This window comes from Salvelinus fontinalis, chromosome 1 (assembly GCF_029448725.1).
Source record: "Salvelinus fontinalis isolate EN_2023a chromosome 1, ASM2944872v1, whole genome shotgun sequence".
NCBI classification, from domain to species: Eukaryota; Metazoa; Chordata; class Actinopteri; order Salmoniformes; family Salmonidae; genus Salvelinus; species Salvelinus fontinalis.
Window position 1 is genome coordinate 33,062,157 of NC_074665.1, and position 21,128 is coordinate 33,083,284.

Genomic DNA, 21,128 nt, shown 5'->3' on the forward strand with positions numbered 1-21,128 from the left:
GGGTCATCAAGTTATAGCAATCTGCCTCACCAAGCAAAGTGAGAAGAATAAGAGCACCACTGTGAATTTGGCTATTTAAGCTCAATATCAACTACAAAACTTTAACAGGAGTTATCCTGAGCCTATATGCATTGTGTTTAAACAGCGGAAAATGCATACATTTTTCTTTTGCTATGATCAGCTCATCAACAATTGATGGATACAAACTTGAAACCACTGATCATGACAATTTAACCCACAAGGTGAAACTCCTGGACAGCAGTAGTGAGTAGCCTGATTATCCATTCCATATTGTCCATTTTACTTTTTAAGTTTGTTAACATGTTAGCATAATTTTTATTTGATTGGGCACCATTTAAGTTGGGCTATTTAATTGGAGAAACTTGCATGATGTAAAAAGTGTCTCTCATCACATTGTCATACATTTTATATCTAACCTGTAGGCTACAGAAAGGGTTACATACCCTTTCTACCATATCTGCTACATTATTTATGTTAGATAATTTTGGGGATGGAACGTTGGAGAGGTGCGCTGGAAATGGACCAGCAAAATATTTTGCTTCTCTGCACTGCTTATCACAGGGCGGAATCAGCGCTCACCTAAAAAGCCCATATGCCACTGGTTGAGAGGAATTTTGTATTGTTTTTGGGCAGAATTATGTGAGGTTTGATGTGTTGTTGGGAGTGCTGTATTGGTCAGATTAGCTCAGAAAATGTTTCCTTCTTCAATCTGCCACCATAGGCAGCTGCCTAATACTGCCTAATGAGCGGGCCGGCCTTGCCTGATTTAGCGGACCAATAGTTTTCTGCAGCAGCTCTGAAAAAAAAAGAAAATCTCACAAAATTTGTGCACTGGGCCTTTACTACTCCTGTATTAGTAGACTGATACAGCCATTTGCAGCGCAGGGTGAAATGTCCCGTCCCCCCACCCGGACCAGAATTCCCAGCACCCCCACAACTAAACATCTTCCCGCGGCTATGGCGCAAGCCAATTAACAAACATTTGAATCCTGAAGGTGACAATGCAGATGTGCCAGATCAGGAATGGGCCTACCTCTCGTTTGTCAGCGTGCCTGGGGTTGTTAGGCATACAAAATAACTTGTAGATCAATGACTTTCAACATAATTACATGCCTAGTTCGATACTGAGTGAGAGGATGCCGTTGTCACATAATATAAAAAGGTAATTTCAGGAGGTAGAAAGAATGTAATTTGAGCAACAATAAAGTTAACTGCCAATTCCTAACGTTTTAAATCGATTTACTGACCGATGCATGCTACATTTGGATCGGTTTGGGGTCCCACAGACCAGAGTGTATTCGTGAATCGTTACATCCCTAGGAAATAACGGCAACTGTAAAAGACTATTCCAGTCTAGGAGATGGGGGGGGGGGGGGGGGGGGGGCTGCGCAAACAGATGACTGCAGGACTTGGCTTGAGTGTTGTGGGCTCAGTTCCAGATTGTTACAGAAGAGGAGTGTTCAGAAAAAGCACTTCCTACTTGATCTTAGATCTGTACAGCTGACAGGTTATTTCATCTGCCTCTTAACCAGTCTAGGATCACTGATCCAAGCAGCAACGCTCTCTTACAGATGTGGACGTTGGCACATACGACACTCACTTACCTCTCCCCAGCACACACAGTCCCATGAGGTTGGAGGAGTAGTAGGTGGAGTGGAATTTCAAGAGTTCCTGGCGGATGTCGATCCCATCCTTTGATGGCCTAGTCTCCAGAGTCAACTTGTTACCTGAAAACCAGATATAATACTTAACCAGCTAGTCAACAAAATGTACATCAGCAAGGAATGTTTTTGTAATATACAGTGCAGTGAGTGCTTGACCTTATTGGACAAACATAATCTGTATCACACGATGCGTTGGAGGAAAAACAACTCCCTGTCACAGATCCAAAATAGTCACCATCAAAGACTTCATGAAACAGTATACAGCGGGAGGGAGAATACATCCACATATAAAAGGGCAACAAGCTTGTTCCAAGAACACCAATGTGTGAACAAAATGAATCCCCAGTGATGCAATTACAATTCTGATTAAGGCCACCAGTGACAGACTGACCACTTTTGTCCTCTATGGGCTAGCGCTCTGCTAATTAGCCTACACAACCAGAGCCTAAACCAAGCCCTTTCTCTGTGGCAGGCTAGTTGGTGGGCATTTCCCTCTCCTAAAACAAATAACAGAGACACACCAAATTTAGAACATCTGGAGAGATGTAAATAGTTCAAAGGGAAGTTCAACACTTTATAACCTAATTATTAATTTTCGCTTGCCCCATAATGTCTACATCTGAATATTAATGTGTGGTTAAGTGTCCCTTTAAGCATTTCTAAGAATGTTGTGTTTTTGTGAAGGATGTCTCCAACACTCGTTCATTAATGAGTGTTCCGGCCGAGCTGATCCGGTTTCTATTATTAGACGAAAATAAAAGCTTATATAACTAAACGCTGCCTCCAGCTGGCTCTCCTGGGCTGGGAGTCCAATCTTAAGAGAACACAATTAAGGAGGAGAGAATGAGTCAGCACATTCCAAAACAAAAGGCTGAGAAGGATTTAGGGGTTTTATACACGATGTTCATAACGGCACACTGTAGCAAAATGTTTTGCAACAGAAAAGGAAACTGAAGTCCGGGTAGTTCCTCCTGTTTCAGTCCATTGTCTTCCGCAGGGCTCTACGCTGCCCTTTTTTTTCTCTCTTCTTTTTTTACAAGGAGCGCGTACGCGCCCAAGTCAAAAAATGTATGCGCACAAAAATAAATTTAGGAGCACAATGAAAAATATTTGGGTAATAAAGCTACAATCATGCATCTTTCTGGGCATACTTGTGCTCCCAAATTAAAATTCCAGGTCGCACAGCAAAATATTAAGCTCATACGCGAGTAAAATGGTCGCACTGTAGAGGCCCGTTCTGTTTGGTGCCTAATGAACATGACTGTGGATACATGCTGGGTTATGTTGAATCCGTCTATAGTACGCAAGGTGGCATGGGGTTTTTACCGGTCCCAAATTTGCTGAATGGGTGGTTGGGGTTGCCAGTGGCCTTCTCCAGCTGGAACAGTCTCCAGGCATCATTCATCAGGTTCTTCTCGTGCTCAGAGTCCACAGCATTCACCTCACGGTCCTTACAGCTCTCGTCAAACAACGGGCACAAGAAGAACTGAGCAAACCTAGACACACAAAGGACAGGACCTTAATTTAACAAGTTAACGTACATAAGCAAAAACAGCAGATTAGGCTACCTAGATTTAAAAAACGAGGGCTGTTGGATGATTTTTGTTTTTAAATTAACTTGAGTGTCCTGGTGAAGGCCTACAGGAACATCAGTGACGATTAAGCAAATGGTGGGTTAGGGGTGTGTGATATTTATTTTTCCAGGCCAGTGGTTAATAACTGCAATAACATGTGGAAAAATCCACGTTCTGAATTCAGAGGTGTACTTTTCTCAACTTTAGGCTGTTCGTCAGCAGACAATAGACAGCAGTGACATTTCACAGACCTGTATGCAAAGCTATTTGAATGGCCCTAAGGACGAGCAACTGCCATGCAAAACAAAACGGCCGCAATTAAGTGAATTGGCCAAAGTAAATGCCCTCTGCAGCTAGGCATCTACAGACTGTCAACATAGCTGGAAGATACAGAAATCTGAGATGTCATAAGCAAGCTCTATATTCAAGTGGCCCTGGCCTATACACCTGTAATTACTATTCAGGTAGCCCTATACACCCATTATCAACCACCCTCCTTCGACTGGAAATCTATTTAACTAGACAAGTCAGTTAATAACAAATGATTATTTACAATAACGGCCAAACCCGGACGCTGGGCCAATTGGGCGCCGCCCTATGGGACCCCCAATAACGGCCGGTTGTGATACAGCCGGGAATTGAACCAAGGTGTCTGTAGTGACACCTCTAGCACTGAGATGAAGTGCCTTAGACCGCTGCGTCACTCGGGAGCCCCAACATTGTATGAAGGTTGATGATATGGATTTGAAAATGGCTTCTAAAAACCAGGTCACAGATTACAGTGTAACGTTACTTTTTTGTTCATGAGTGTTTGAAAAGCTTATCAATAGTTAAAATATTGATCTGCATTGGTGTCCAGATGGTTTTCACACGCCTAATCGAATCACAGTGGCACACCCAAAGCCGTCAAGTAAAATGTGAGAATTTCTACCATGACATAACCTGGGTCATATTCAAAAAGCACCAAACAGAAGAAAATAAACTGAAACAGGGAGGGACTACCTGAACTTGTCCAATAAGAAACGCTTGTTTTGCAAAAAGGTTATACCATGTGCCTTATTGAACATGACACTGTTGGTTCACCCACCTGTCCAATGCTCCCTCCAGGTGTTCGTGGGATACGTCAAAGTAGTAGTTGGTGTGCTCTCCGCTAGTGAAAGCATTGGAGCTGCCAGCATGCTCACTGAGAAACTGGCTGTACTCATTCTCCTTGGGGTACTTCTCTGTGCCCAAGAACAGCATGTGTTCGCAGAAGTGGGCAATGCCTGATATGTTCCCTGGGTCTGACAAAGAACCTGGTAGACATAAGAGTCGAACACAGTTAATCTACACGTTGCTTCGCTTTCACACAATTCTGCACTTAAAGTAAAACTAAGTAAATTATGTTTAGATGCTGCCAGCCATAACATTAGAGGTGGTTCAAACCCTGAAACAATAAGGGATAAAAACAGAAGAAAGAGTGTGATAAAGGATCCTCTTCAATGTAGTCCCATGGGAGATAAACTAGGGAGTGAAAAAGAGAAATGGCAGCATCATTTACAGGAATAGTGGAGAAAGTGAATGGGGGGGTTGAAACAAAGAAATAAAAGACACAGATAAAGATGCTACAGGATGAGGAGATAAGTGGAGACACCTGTAGAAAAATTATGAGGGGGAGACCAGGGGGGGGTCTCTGTATTGAGAATGGGTCTTGGAGGCCGCCTCGGGCCTAGATAAGTGGAGTGGGTGAATACTGTACCTATGTTGACATCCAGCCCTGCTGAGGACTTGTCTGTGGTGGGATCACTGATGAGCACAGCCTTCAGGCCATTGTTAAACTCCAGGCCCCTGTAGACCCGCTTGTCTTCTGGAGAGCGGACGATCTCACTGACCACCCTCTTCACAGCCGGGTCTGTCATTCTGAGGGGCAGAGACAACACAAGCCTGTAGAGCACAGGAAAGAATGTTATTTATGCACTATATTATTCTCAATTGATTGGACAAGCAATTTACAGATTAATGGTCATTACAATGATTGATTTTAACATGTAGGGGGAATGTAGTGGATATAATTTTGAATGACGCAGGGTAGAAGGACTACTCAAACTGAAGTACCATATTTAGAGCCCGAGCAGACGCCAGCATTCTGTCAGCAGAACGACAGCGGACCAATACTATGCTAACAAGCATATGCAATTGATTTTTGCAAATAAATACATACATTCAACAGGCACATACAGTGCCTTTTGAAAGTATTCAGACGCCTTGACTTTTCCCACAGCCTTATTCTAAAATTGAGTTTAAAAAAATAATGTAAAACTCAATCTACACACAATACCCCATAATGAAAAATGAAAAACAAGTTTGAAGAAAGTTTTGCTAATTTATACATTTAAAAACAAAAACTGGAAATATCACATTCACATAAGAATTCAGATCCTTTACTCAGTACTTTGTTGAAGCACCTTTGGAAGCGATTACAGCATTGAGTCTTCTTGAAAATGACGCTACAAGCTAAGCACACCAGTATTTTGGGAGTTTCTCCCTTTCTTCTTTGCAGATCCTCTCAAGCTCTGCCAGCTTTCCAAATACACCACCGTTCAAAAGTTTGTGGTCACTTAGAAATGTTCTTGTTTTTGAAAGAATGGCACATTTTTGTCCATTTTAAACATCAACATACAGTGGACATTGTTAATGTTGTAAATGACTATTGTAGCTGGAAACACCAGTCTCAACGTCAAAGTGAAGAGGCGACTCTGGGATGTTGGCCTACTAGGCAAAGTTGCAAAGAAAAAAACATCTCAGATTGGAAAATAAAAATAAAAGATTAAGATGGGCAAAAGAACACAGACAGTGGACAGAGGAACTCTGCCTAGAAGGCCAGCATCCCGGAGTCGCCTCTTCACTGTTGACGTGGAGACTGGTGTTTTGCAGGTATTATTTAATGAAGTTGCCATTTGAGGACTTGTGAGGCATCTGTTTCTCAAACTAGACACTAATGTACTTGTCCTCTTGCTCAGTTGTGCGCCCCCCACTCTTTCTATTCTGGTTAGAGCCCGTTTGCGCTGTTCTGTGAAGGGAGAAGTACACAGTGTTGTACGAGATCTTCAGATTCTTGGCAATTTCTCTAATTGAATAGCCTTCATTTCTCCGAACAAGAATAGACTGACGGGTTTCAGAAGAAAGTTCTTTGTTTCTGGCCATTTTGAGCCTATAATCGAACCCACATGACGGTGCTCCGGATACTCAACTTGTCTAAAGAAAGCCAGTTTAATTGCTTCTTTAATCAGAACAGTTTTCAACTGTGCTAAGATAATTGCAAAAAGGTTTTCTAATGATCAACTAGCTTTTTAAAGTGATAGACTTAGATTAGCTAACAATGTGCCATTGGAACACAGGAGTGATGGTTGCTGATAATGGGCCTCTGTACGCCTACGTAGATATTCCATTTAAAAACCTGCCTTTTCCAGCTACAATAGTCATTTACAACATTAACAATGTCTACACTATTTCTGATCAATTTAATGTTATTTTAAAAAGGAAAGAAATCTCCTTGTTTTTGGAATAATTTTAAGTGACCACAAACTTTTGAACGGTAGAGTATTTATTTATATTTTACCTTTATTTAACTAGTTAAGTCAGTTAAGAACAATTTCTTATTTACAATGACAGCCTTCTGGAAGATTCTCCCATCTCCACAAAGGAACTCTAGAGCTCTGTCAGAGTGACCATTGGGTTCTTGTTCAGTTGCATACTATTGCCGTGGACCAGCTCGTACATAAAGCATCCTCCATTCAGGCTGCAAATGCATCCTTTTCCTCCTTAACTAGCTTTAATGGCGTACCGAATGTAGGATGCTATATCCCACCGGGGACACGAGTGTTTTAACGGCTGGGCACTCAATCTTAGACGAAAGTGCAGATCTAGCGCCCACTATCGGCTGCCGGCTACAGCTGGAACAGTAATACTAGTCTGTCTAGGGTTAGGCGATGTTTTGCATTGATAGCTACATGTTTCCTACTAGCTAAGCTGGCTAGCTACAAAACGATATATTTTTTCTTCTCCGAATTACGTTATACCCTTTAAAACGACAGCGTATTTTTACTAGGCTGGTTTAGATTTGCAAGTTAACTAGCCGCACTGTGATAGCCGGAAACCGCCATAGATTAGCTGGCTAACCTCATTAACGTTAGCTGGCTAGTCTGCCCTGTGTCCTAGCTAGCTAAATTAGCTATATTTAGCGTGTAGTTAAATATAGTGGTTAAGTGCATAACTATACGTGTCCTTGGTTTTCTAGTTAGCTATCAAAGTTGATATTCTACTTGTATACGTAGCTAGCTGTGAATGCTTTTCTGCTAATGCTTAAGTTAGTTAGTCAGCCCTTTAGCTAACTAGGGTCATTCTGTAACGTTTCAGCTACCGTATCTGGTAAATTTGTTCATTACATGCGGGTTTTTGAAGTGGATAGTATCTGACATTTAACACTCACCTAACACTTTGATAAAAGTACAAACTATTCCCCGCAATCAGACGGTGTCTCGTAAACTGGGCCAGTCGGCTAAAACATTGCAGCATACTTCGGATAGACAACAGTCAGAGAAACCTTCGATCTTTACGGCGCCATGTTGTAATAGACAAATGCAATCGACGCCAGAGAGTCACGTAATCGATCATGAATTATGTGATTTATTTGAAGTCAGGGGTATTTACTAAAATAAAATACTATTAATTTTAAACTAACAACATATACAACATGAGGACAAGTATGGTTTTGATTGATGTGTCATGTTTAGATCAGAAAGTCGATTAATCAGCCTGTTTTGATCAAGCCACTCCTTTCCTAACTGCTGCCGAGTCCCCAGCCATGTTCGAGAGGCTCAAAACCGTAATGTATCATGGGTAATTGTGACTGACTGATCTACAAATAATAATCAGTAATTAATGTATAATGCAAGGTTCTTTGTAGATCAGTCAATCTGCAGGCTCATGAACTGTCGAACAAGCCCCCTAACAACTGAGTGTTCCAGTTGAAGGGGACTATGCCTAGACCTATAGAGAAATACTTTTTCACGAGTATAAAACACCTCCGTCCCGCCAGCAAGAACAAGTAAGACCTACACTATATACAAAAGTATGTGGACACCCCTTCAAATGAATGGATTCAGCCATTTCAGACACACAGGTGTATAAAATCAAGCACACAGCCATGAAGAGCTCAGTGACTCAACGTGGCACTGTCATATGATGCCACATTTCCAACAAGTCAGTTAGTCAAATGTCTGTCCTGGTCAACAAAATGCTGTTATTGTGAAGTGGAAACATCTAAGAGCAACAATGGTTTAGACATGAAGCGGTAGGCCACACAAGCTCACAGAACGGGATTGCCGAAGTGCGTAAAAATCGTCTGTCCTCAGTTGCAACAATCCATACTGAGTTCCAAACTCCCTCTAGAAGCAACGTCAGCACAAGAACTGTTCGTCAGGATCTTCATGAAATGGGTTTCCATGGCCGAACAGCCGCACACAAGCCTAAGATCACCATGTGCAATGCCAAGCGTCGGCTGGAGTGGTGTAAAGTTTGCTGCCATTGGACTCTAGAGCAGTGGAAACTCGTTCTCTGGAGTGATATCACGCTTCATCATCTGGCAGTCCAACGGACAAAACCGGGTTTTGACGGATGCCAGGAGAACGCTACCTGCCCCAATGCATAGTGCCAACTGTAAAGTTTGGTTGAGGAGGAATAATGGTCTGGGACTGTTTTTCATGGTTCGGGCTAGGTCCCTTAATTCCAGTGAAGGAAAATCTTAACGCTACAGCATAAAATGACATTCTAGACAATCCTGTGCATCCAACTTTGTGGCAACAGTTTGGGGAAGGCCTTTTTCTGTTATAGCATGACAATTACCCTGTATACAAAGCAAGGTCCATACAGAAATGGTTTGTCAAGATTGGTGTGGAAGAACTTGACTGGCCTGCAGAGAGCCCTGACCTCAAGCCCATCGAACAGCTTTGGGGTATATTGGAACACCTGCTCCAAGCCAGGCCTAATCGCCCAACATCAGTGCCCGACCTCACTAATGCTCTTGTGGCTGAATGGAGTCCCCGCAGCAATGGTCCAATATCTAGTTACAGCAGCAAAGGGGGGACCAGCTCCAAATTAATGCCCATGATTTTGGAATGAGATGTTTGACAAGCACATACTTTTAGTAATGTATAACAGTTCAGAACCACAGCAGGTAGCAGAAAAGTATGATCTTAATTCAATAATAATTCTGCAAAAAAACTAAATTTGAAACAACAAACTTCAAATGAAAATATTTATTTTTTTACTGTTACATGATGGCTCAAAGTTCTACAGCAAAGGGGGACCAACTTCATTAATGCCCATGATTTTGGAATGAGATGTTCGACGAGGAGGTGTCCACATATGTTTGGTCATTTAGTGTAGCAAGAATAACAGATGATTGGCGACGCTCCTCTCGGTGTAAACTCTGTGGATTTGGAAAGCTGAAGTTCTCCTGAGTATAAAATACCCCCCTTTTACAGCGACACAACGTACAGATAATTTTCTATGGTACAATATGCAATATGAAAAAAAATATTGGATTTAAGTTGATGAGTCACTCTATAAGGGTCGCCAAATGAGCAGCGACACTGGGTGTAAACTCTGGATTTGGAAACTAGAACTACTCCTGAGCAGTAGCGGTGCATGGGTAAAATCACTGAGGAAGCCAAGCAAAGCCAGTAAAAAAGCCTTATTACAAACTATGTTGTCATAATTGCGTTGTTTGCTCTATAACTTATCGGTTCATACCCCACTGTGATATACAATAAGGCCGTGACAACAAAAAGACAGTCACACAGTGGTCGAATAAATGCAACTACACATACGTTTGTTTCATCACAAAACCGGTGAAGTCCACAAAGCATATATCACATACAAACAGTTATCACCTGCAGCATGGTCAAGCAAGTTAATGTTTTTGACAGTTTACTGAACAAGTACTGATTTAAAACCACAGAGTTACCGCAAGTCAGCACAAAGACAACGGGAGCACTGCTATTCCAGCACCATTTCAACTTAAACATCATCAAATAAACAAGGATATATATATGCTTAGTTTAATACAGTCAAAAAACAAACTTTAAGATGGCAACAAAAAATGTTGTCCAATCAATGTTGCTAAATATGTGGCTATCCATTCTGATGGCAAAAAAGGGGGGGTTATCACAAGATAACACTGTTGAAGGTAATATATTTCTCAAACGCTGTTGAATATGCCGATAATACGGGTGCTACGCTACTAGGCTACGTCTAGGCTACATATTGAACTTTAGTGTCTCAGGCCAGTGGCAAAACATATTAATCTATGATTAAATTAGAATCGCCGTCATACTCCTTGGCCTGTACAGAGAACTAAGTCAAAACGACAAGTCCTAATCTCCATCTCCATCCATGGCTTAGGAAAGGGCCAATTTAACAAGCTAGTTACTGCTGGACATCAACTTAAGCAGACCAGAAACAGACTCTCTGAAAATGACTGTTTGCAAAGAAAGTGATTTGATTGGTCTGAAGCCAAATCCAAACTGGCCTCCCTTGGGGAGCGTTTGCTGCAGCAGGACAAGCTCAACGCTGATTGGCTAATTGTTTTATTTATTTATCTTTCAAGGGAGGCTAAATAATCCTTTCTGGCATCAATCAATCAAATGCTACTACATGTTATAATATTTAGGTCCAGACAGCGTCAGATACATGGGCTACACATACTGAGACAGAGGGGCGTTGGTTCCCTTGTTCGCTTTTACTGCTGCGACACAACGTACATATCATTTTGTACAGTGCAATAAATGATTGGGAGTACACACACAAAAAACATTGTTGACCATTTAGTCTTGAAAAAATAAACAAATTAATGACAATATCTGATAATTAATGACAATATTTTTAATTACTCTTTGGATTTTAACTAGTATACAATATATCGATAATTGTGCAAATTTTCCATCATTTCCGCCCTAATAATTCATTTACAAAGTATACAGGACAGAACTTTTATTCTGAAAGATGGCAAAAATTTGTGACACGGAAGTACTTGCCTGCTTCACAGCGGTCAGAAAAGGTGATGAATTTAGTCTGCAATGACCATGAAAATAAAATAATAGGAAATAGATGGTTATTTCTAATTATTTTAGAATGCAAAGATAAAATAAATCGATTTTCGTTCTTCTCATTAACGCCAAATGATTGCATCTTGTTTGCACCCCGCTTTTTTGTCATCAGAATAGACTCAATTCGTAGGCTACAAGGTGTCGAAATCGTTCTACAGGGATGCTGGCCCATGTTGACGTCAATGCTTATCACAGTTGTGTCAATTTGGCTGGATGTCCTCTGGGTGGTGGACCATTCTTGATACTCACAGAACTGTTGAGCGTGAAAAACGCATTAGCATTACAGTTCTTGACACACTCAAACCGGTGCGCCTGGCACCACATACTACCGTACCCCGTTCAAAAGCACTTCAATCGTTTGTCTTGCCCATACACCCTCTGGCAATTGTATCAATGCTTAAAAATCCTTCTTTAACCTGTCTCCTCCCCTTCATCTACACTGATTGGCGTGGATTTTACATCAAAAGGATCATAGCTGGTCAGTCTATGTCCGTTTTTTATACACTCAGTGTACATTCCTCATTTGCACAAGGTTACTACAAGCCACTTTTTCCTTCTTGAAACGCAATACTTAAACCACTAGAAACTGCATACGCATGGTCTGAAGTTTGCAGGAGGATAAGCACATTCTCACGTCAATTTCACTTTTTATAAATGCCAACTTTCGCATGAACTGGCGCACGCATGTTCTGGGGAATTTTTGTGTGCATTCAGGACGTTGAAAAATCAGGTGAGTTAATTAAGGGCTACAACAAAATTGTGAAACCTCTGGGGTCAACGAGGAGAGGTTTCATAATCACTGGCCTATTGAAACAGTATCCTTTATAACATCTAAAGTCAAATAGTTTGAGAAATGTTTTAACCCATACGAATCGAAAAATAATTGTTCCTATCCCTGAAATGTTTGTGTGTGCTTTATGCTTACATGACCAGTAGAGGGAACAACAGACTCATATTTATCGATCCCAGCGATGGGCGAATGCGCAGCAGTTGAATGTAGGCCTAGTCTCTGTGGATCTTTTTTCTTTTGTCTCTGAAATAATAATCATAATACAGCATGAGCAATTTAAATTAAACCAGCAGCCAATGGTTGAATTTCAGAGTAAGTGTAACTTCTCCTAATGTCAGTATAGGCATCATTAGGGATCTATGCTCTTTTGTTTCACAAGATTGATTAGCGAAAAACGACTAACTCTGGACCACAGACATGTTTTAATTGAAGTGATGATTTTTTTTACTACGACATAATCACCTATCAGATCATTCACACAGCAGTTCCTAGTAAAAGGTGTGTAAAATCCAGCGGCTCTTGTAATCTTTCTGTTTCTCTGCGCGCTGTGTGCGCTTCAGCTACTCATGGGAAATTCCTCAACTCTGAACTATCTCTCTGTTTTGTTTGCATTGTGAGGAAAAGCGAACCAACCACTACGAGGATGACATTTATGAGATCCGGGTCGCGCCTCCCTCAAAACCCTGAGTGTCACAGTAAAAACGTTTTAATTTCATCGGCTCAGGTAGTAATTTATTTCAGTGTCCAAGATCACTGAAAGGCAAAACGGACCCTGCAAGACTCCAGTATAACGACATAAACTACAATGGATTATTCAACCAATGACAGCAAATCAACCAGCAAGAAAAAAGTGGTGGCTGTGGTGGGAGGTGGTTTGGTAAGAAGTCAAAATGGAAGTGTGAATAATGTATAAACAGGCTGCTGATATTTGCTGTTATGAAACATTTTTCATGTTGTGACAAGGTTATCTAATCTGTGTAATCTATTTAAGTGTAATCGGAGCCTTATTTTCTTGAGGTTATAGGACCATTTTTGGCTTTGCCAATTTGCTAAACTGCAGATGGCCCCATTGTCTCAAAATGGTTGATAGTGAAAAAGGCAGGTCTGAGCTAACAGTATTTTGGTTGTAAACAAACAGTATCATTTGTTATACTTTTCCTTGTAGGCCTCTTAAAGCAACATCATGTAAGGAAGAGTAAAGCCTAACAGTAATTGACACCTTAAACTACTCGTCCCTGTTGTAGCATACCATTGACAAAGCAAAGTGCCCTAGGGTCAACATGACTGTTTTGATCTCTTCCTTTGATATTGCTATGCAGCAACCATGTACATTTTTTAAAATCCATTTCCATTTTTATCACAAGTGATAAAAATGAAAATAGATGCTGCCTGCACCATAAACTAATGCAAAAACATGCAAGCCTTTAACAGACTCAATCAACCCTCTCTCAGGTCGGCGCCTTGAATGCCTGCTACTTTGCAAAAAGAGGTTTTCAAGTAGAGGTCTTTGAATCTCGAGAAGGTAAACACTTGATTACACAACATATAAAGTGCTTCCTCTTATTTTGAACAGCTACAAAGTAGTCTGCATCTATTTTTGGAAGTATGCACTGCATGCAGGCATTAGTCATTACAATATTCCTAACAACAAAGCACAATCCCCGCTAGCAATGAGGAATTGGCCCAGAAGCGGCACTCTTCTGGTGGGCCGAAACTGATTGAATCGGTCCGGAATCGGGTGTCTGACTCGGCCCGGAATCAAAATGAATGACTGCCCAGAATCGGCCGACTTTGCCGGCATCTTTCCAGAATCCCCCCAGAAGCGGCCCGATGCAAATTTAAATGTACACAAAATTAGCCGATTTTAGAAATTTGAAATATTACTATTCTAAATTTTATACATACAAATTATACCCATCCACAAAAAAAAACATTTTGTTTTCGGAGGAAACACCATACACCTGGTGACTGTGTCAGCGTGCATGCGCCTGGCCCACCACAGGAGTCGCTATAGCGCGATGGGACAAGGAAATCCCGGCCGGCCAAACCCTCCCCTAACTCGGACGACTCTGGGCCAATTGTGCGTCGCCTCATGGGTCTCCCGGTCGCGGCCGGTACGGTTCTCGTACCAGCATCTGTATCAATGCAGTTTGCACTGCAATGTCTTAGCCACTCAGGAGGCTCCATCCACGAAGTTTTTAATGCTTATCAATTGCCTTGCACAATGTATCAAAATACTAAAATACTACAAAGGACTCTTTAAGAATTCCATTTAAATGATCATTTAATTTTTGGGTCACAGAAACAATGAGAGAATAAGGAAAAATAAATAATGAAATGTTAATTACATAATGCATCCAGTGTAATCATATGCCAGAGAGTAGCCCCAATCGGCCCGAGCCCCAAGTAATACATTTGGGCCAGATAACTCACACCGGAATCGGCCCCGGACTCAATCCCCACATCCTAGCCATAAGTAATACTGCCGAAGGCGGCCCATACTTGGGCCACATGACGTCGGCCGAGTCTGACTCTCAGCCGAGTGCCCCGACGCTCAGCCAGAATCGTCCCAGATCCACTGTGCTAGCTGGGATGGCTTCTGTCCTGGTAGCAATCAAACAGCAATCTAAACATGTATTTGGCATATGACACTGGTTTCACAAGCATTCATCAGATGCAGTGAAATTACATTTGGATTGACTAGTAGCTTGTGTATGTTAGACTTGAGTATCATCATACCTGAATGTTTGATCTCTCCATGTCTGATCCTGACCAGATATCCGCCAAGCCAAAATAGTCAAGGGAAGAAGCATCAATCTAGCTCTATCTCACAGGGGTCGCCAGGCATTGAAACAAGTTGGAATGGAAGACACGGTATGTTGTCCTGTTTTGTCCTTCTTGGCTACAACTGTGGGAAATTGAATTCCTAGTCTCAACAGCACGTAAGCAATGAAAACGGAACCAGGCAGTTGCTCTTTGTTGTTATTTTACTGTATTCATAATGATGAAATATTCAAAGTGCGGCCTGGGCTTCACCAGCTTTTCAAGTTAACCTTCAAGGGCAGTTATGATGAGGACAGAATGAAGTTAGGTAGTCCATATTTAGAGCCAAGAATATCCACTTTCCTGAACTATGGCTGAACGAATAGATGTGCTTTAAATATTTTGCCAATTGTTGTTGCTAGAGAACTATAATGGCGCCGGAGGAGATGGCTAATGTTTGACGGGCTCCTAACCATTGTGCTATTTTGTTTGTTTTTTCACGTTGTTTGTAACTTATTTTGTAACTTATTTTGTACATAATGTTGCTGCTACCATCTCTTATGACCAAAAATAACTTCTGAACATCAGAACAGCAATTACTCACCTCAAACTGGACAAATGTTTTTTCTTTAATGAGTCTGATGTAAAGGATATACTGCTTTATCGGGAACGGGCCCAAATCCCCGTTATTTGGTGAAGAAAAGACGGAGAAAAAGGGGGCGGAGGTTGGGCTGCCTTCTGAGAATTTGTAGGCGAGTGAATGAACCTCCACTACCATCTTTTCTATTGGCCAACATGCAATCATTGGAAAACAAAATGAATGATATACGATCAAGACCATCCTACCAACGGGACATTAAAAACTGTAATATCTTATGTTTCACGAGTCGTGGCTGAACGACGACACGGATAATATAGACCTGGCGGGATTTTCTATGCATCGGCAGGACAGAGAAGCTACGTTTAGTAAGACGAGGGGTGTGGGTATGTGTCTATTTGTCAATAACAGCTGGTGAGCAATGTCTAATATTAAAGAAGTCTCAAGGTATTACTCGCCCGAGGTAGAGTACCCTTTGATAAGCTGTAGACCACACTATCTACCAAGAGAGTTCTCATCTATATTATTCGTAGCCGTCTATTTATCATCACAAACCAATGCTGGCACTAAGACCGCACTCAACGAGCTGTATTAGACAATAAGCAAACAAGAAAATGCTCATCCAGAAGCGGCGCTCCTAGTGGCCGGGGACTTTAATGCAGTCAAACTTAAATCCATTTTACCTCATTTCTACCAGCATGTCACATGTGCAACCAGAGGAAAAAACTCTAGACCACCTTTACTCCACACACAGAGATGCATACAAAGCTTTCCCTCGCCCTCCATTTGGCAAATCTGAACATAATTATATCCTCCTGCTTACAAGCAAAAACTAAAGCAGGAAGTACCAGTGACTCGCTCAATACGGAAGTGGTCAGATGACGTGGATGCTACGCTACAGGACTGTTTTGCTAGCACAGACTGGAATATGTTCCGGGATTCATCCAATGGCATTGAGGAGTATACCACCTCAGTCATTGGCTTCATCAATAAGTGCATCGACGATGTCGTCCCCACAGTGACCGTATGTACATATCCCAACCAGAAGCCATGGATTACAGGCAACACCTGCATCGAGCTAAAGGCTAGAGCTGCCGCTTTCAAGAAGCGGGATACTAATCCGGACGCTTATAAGAAATCCCTCCATGCCCTCAGACGAGCCATCAAACAAGCAAAGCATCAATGCAGGATTAAGACTGAATCCTACTACACCGGCTCTGACGCTCATCGGATGTGGCAGGTCTTGAAAACTATTACGAACTACAAAGGGAAACCCAGACGTAAGGTGCCTAGTGAAGCATGCATGAGAGCACCAGCTGTTCTTGACGACTTTGTGATAACGCTCTCGGTAGCCGATGTGAGCAAGACCTTTAAACGGGTCAACATTCACAAAGCCGCGGGGCCAGACGGATTACCAGGGCGTGTACTCAAAGCATGCGCGGACCAACTGGCAAGTGTCTTCACTGACCTATTCAACCTCTCCCTGACCGAGTCTGTAACACCTACATGTTTCAAGCAGACCAGCATAGTCCCTGTACCCAAGGAAGCGAAGGTAACCTGCCGAAATGATTACCGCCCTGTAGCACTCACGTTGGTAGCCATGAAGTTCTTTGAAAGGCTGGTCATGGCTCACATCAACAGCATCATCCCGGATATCCTAGACCCACTCCAATTCGCATACCGCCCCAACAAATCTGCAGTCTCAATCGCACTCCACACTGGGGCCAAGATTCCTGCCATCCAGGACCCAAATACTAGGTTATGTCAATGGAAATTCCCCCAAAAATTGTCAAAGACTCCAGTCACCCATAGACTGTTCTCTCTGCTACCGTACGGCAAGCGTCAAGTTTAGGACTAACAGGCTCCTTAACAGCTTCTACCCCCAAGCCATAAGACTGCTGAACAATTAATCAAATGGCCACCTGGACTATTTACAATGACCCCCCCCCCCCCCCCCCCCCAAACACAATCGCTGTTTATTATCTACAGTATGCTGTCACTTTACCACTACCTACAAATTACCTCAACTAACCTGTATCCCTGCAAATTGACTCGGTACCGGTACCCCCTGTGCATATAGCCTCGTTAATGTTATTTTATTGTTTCTTTTTATGATTTTTTACTTTTGTTTATTTGGTAAATATTTTCTTAACTCTTTCTTGAACTGCATTGTTGGTTAAGGGCTTGTATAAGTAAGCATTTTGGCGCATGTAACAACGTTTGATTTGATTTAGTGCTGGATTCCTTTTTCAATACGTTTGTCTTCATCGTGTTATTGTCGATACACTGACAATGTAATTCCATGAGCAAATCTGACCAGTTTGATTTCTTCTCTAGATTGTCTCCAAAGGAATCCCCATGCATTCCAGAATGATCCACTCTTTGAATGGGACACAGTCCCCCATTCCTTATGGCAAGAAAGGCCAGGTAACTCTGCTGCTGCAACGCCTACACACACCACACTGTAACTCCCATTCGATAGATTAAGAATTAATTCTACAAGTAAGACAAAGTATGACCATTATCTTGTAGCACAGTAGTCTGTCAGCCTTTTGTATGATTTATGTATAATTAGTTTCTTAAATACATCATTGAGTACGGTTACATGCACAAAATGATACGATTAATATGAATAGTCAGATTAATATAATAGTTTGATTTAAACGTTTACATGCTTTGCAAGAAGAACGATTCCCCTAATAATCCTATTTACATGGACACATCTGAAATCGGACTACCTGATGGGACTTTGATAAATGTAGAAAATCAGCAATCAAAACACACGTTCTAACACAGCGACCATGTTCATTTTGTGAAAACTATTTGATTCTGAGTTCGGACATATCAAGTTTGTATGTGAAAACTATTTCTAAGATGCATGCTTTCAGTTTTTCCGAACTCACTTCACTCGCGCAAAAGACGGAAGCTTGCGTTTCTCGTGCTTGCACATGTGCAGATCAAATACACAGCTCTCGTAGATATCTGTAGCATAATGGTCGTTCTTGAATTGTAATTAATTTGGGCATGGCACTTTTTCTAGATGTCTGTTCTTTCTATGCAACATATGAAATACTTTTTTTGTTTACTTTCTAACATTGAAAATAATAGATTTATATCTCTAAATCTCCAAAATATGTCACTTTTTAACGCCACGCATCACTACTGGGACAAACCAATTTTCTTGCCCTAAGTACTTCAAGCAATGCATAAAAAATGTGCTGTATAAAGGACTTGCATTATGTTTAATCATTGATAAACAGTTCAATACATAAACAGTTAAAGAGTGCCAAAGTGGTGGAATCTGTGCTGAGTGCTGTTATAATAATAGTTGATTATGGGTCATTCTTGAATTGGAGTGGCATTTGCGTCCCTTGCCATTGCAACCATAAAAAACATGGTTGCGAAGGCAAGAGATGCAAATGTCACTTCACCACTTTGGCAGTCTTTCATCATAGAAAGTGCATTGAGACACAAACAACGGTCAATGGCCTCAGATTTACTGAATCAACAGGACCTCTTCCATCCCGAAGGGACTCTGTTAATCATTACACTTCTTTGCAACAAGGAGCAAAGGGAATGAGGTTTGTGTGATTCATCATCTCAAAAATCCCCTAAACAAAGCAGGCCTTTATTTAAATCCCAGAATACTTGATTTCAGTTCATTTCAAATTAACACCTGTTTTACAGTACCAGTCAAAAGTTGACACACCTTCTCATTCCAGGGTTTTTCTATATTGTTACTATTTTCTACATTGTAGAATACTAGTGAAGACATCAACTATGAGATAACACATATGGAATCATGTAGTAACCTAAAAAGTGTTAAACAAATCTAAATATATTTTAGATTCTTCAAATTGCCACCCTTTGCCTTGATGACAGCTTTGCAGACTCTTGGAGTTCTCTTAACCAGCTTCATGAGGTAGTCACCTGGAATGCATTTCAATTAACAGGTGTGCCTTGTTAAAAGTTAATTTGTTGAATTTCTTTCCTTCTTAATGTGTTTGAGCCAATCAGTTGTGTTGTGACAAGGTAGGGGTGGTATACAGAAGATAGCCCTATTTGGTAAAAGATCAAGTCCATATTATGGCAAGAAAAGCTCAAATAATTTTTATTTATTTTTATTTAACCTTTATTTAACTAGTCATTACTTTAAGACATAAAGGTCCGTCAAGTTTCTTCAAGTGCAGTCGCAAAAACCCTCAAGCGCTATGTTGAAACTGGCTCTCACGAGGGCCGCCACAGGAAAGGAAGGATAAGTTCATTAGAGTTACAAGCCTCAGAAATTGCAGCCCAAATAAATGCTTCACAGAGTTCAAGTAACAGACGCATCTAAACATCAACTGTTCAGAAGAGACCGCGTGAATCAGGACTTCATGGACAAATTGCTGCAAAGAAACCACGACTAAAGGACACCAATAAGAAGAAGAGACTTGCTTGGGCCAAGAAACTCGAGCAATGGACATTAGACTGGTGGAAATCTGTCCTTTGGTCTGATGAGTCCAAATTTTTGATTTTTGGTTCCAACCCCCGTGTCTTTGTGAGATGCAGAGTAGGTAAACAGATCTCCGCATGTGTGGTTCCCACTGTGAAGCATGGCGGAGGAAGTGTGGGGGTGTTTTGCTGGTGAAACTGTCAGATTTATTTAGAATTCAAGGCACACCAGCATGGCTACCACAGCATTCTGCAGCGATACACCATCCCATCTGGTTTGCGCTTAGTGGGACAATCATTTGTTTTTCAACAGGACAATGACCCAACACACCTTTAGGCTGTGTAAGGGCTATTTCACCAAGAATGAGAGTGATGGGGTGCTGCATCAGATGACCTGGCCTCCACAATCACCCGACCTCAACCCAATTGAGATGGTTTGGGCTGAGTTGGACCGCAGAGTGAAGGAAAAGCAGTCAACAAGTGCTCAGTATATGTGAGAGCTCCTTCAAGACTGCTGGAAACGCATTCCAGGTGAAGCTGGTTAAGAGAATGCCAAGAGTTTGCAAATCTGTCATCAAGGCAAAAGGTGGCTACTTTGAAGAATCTAAAATACGTTTTGATTTGTTTAACACTGTTTTGGTTACTACATGATTACGACATGTATGTTATTTCATAGTTTTGATGTCTTCACTATTATTCTACAATGTAGAAAAAATAATAAAGAAAAACCCTTGAATGAGTAGGTGTGTCCAAACTTTTGACTGGTACTGTAGGTTCTCACAGTGTGAATAATCAGTTAAAGCTGGAATCTTTAATGGTGAAACTGCCACGTCCGTTTGCGATATTACAATAACATCGTTTTTTTCTCTCGCTCTGACGTCATTGCACGTGTGATAGAACAGCAGCATATGTACTGCACTTTCTTACAACAATGCGGGATGCTCCCCAGCTCTGCTTCATCAAACAATAACAACAGCCATGGGGCAGCAGTGGTGCTTTTCCCCTTACTGCGCATTACATCTTTAAACCAATCATTGTTAATTTTGTTAATAGGTGTTAATTTTAGATGTAACCAGACCTGTGGTCAAATACTATCATTTCAAATACTTCAGCTGTGTTTGATTGAGCTTGCTTTGT

At 41.4% G+C, this 21,128-nt stretch overlaps 2 protein-coding genes across 5 annotated transcripts in view; one reads left to right on the forward strand and one right to left on the reverse strand.

Moving 5' to 3' along the window:
- The window catches only part of LOC129853215 (insulin-degrading enzyme-like), a 47,408-nt gene extending 34,660 nt beyond the window's left edge, over window positions 1-12,748 (reverse strand). Inside the window, exons 1-6 of one of the 2 annotated variants that reach the window (XM_055919014.1) lie at window positions 12,659-12,748; window positions 12,332-12,439; window positions 4,998-5,182; window positions 4,347-4,554; window positions 3,012-3,181; window positions 1,626-1,748 (exon numbers count right to left, since the gene is read on the reverse strand). In XM_055919014.1, the coding sequence (XP_055774989.1) occupies window positions 1,626-1,748; window positions 3,012-3,181; window positions 4,347-4,554; window positions 4,998-5,182; window positions 12,332-12,360 (715 nt within the window). In that variant the 5' untranslated portion in view covers window positions 12,361-12,439; window positions 12,659-12,748. Of the gene's footprint in view, window positions 1-1,625; window positions 1,749-3,011; window positions 3,182-4,346; window positions 4,555-4,997; window positions 5,183-7,727; window positions 7,877-12,331; window positions 12,440-12,658 lie in introns of those variants that run through there. The other variant, XM_055919004.1, reaches the window with a different exon arrangement.
- A 65-nt stretch (window positions 12,749-12,813) lies between these two features.
- LOC129853248 (kynurenine 3-monooxygenase-like) overlaps window positions 12,814-21,128 on the forward strand; it is a 36,258-nt gene continuing 27,943 nt past the window's right edge. Inside the window, exons 1-4 of one of the 3 annotated variants that reach the window (XM_055919094.1) lie at window positions 12,814-13,073; window positions 13,649-13,718; window positions 14,973-15,070; window positions 17,895-17,984. In XM_055919094.1, the coding sequence (XP_055775069.1) occupies window positions 13,002-13,073; window positions 13,649-13,718; window positions 14,973-15,070; window positions 17,895-17,984 (330 nt within the window). In that variant the 5' untranslated portion in view covers window positions 12,814-13,001. The remainder of the gene's footprint in view (window positions 13,074-13,648; window positions 13,719-14,972; window positions 15,071-17,894; window positions 17,985-21,128) is intronic. The other 2 variants (XM_055919114.1, XM_055919104.1) reach the window with 2 other exon arrangements.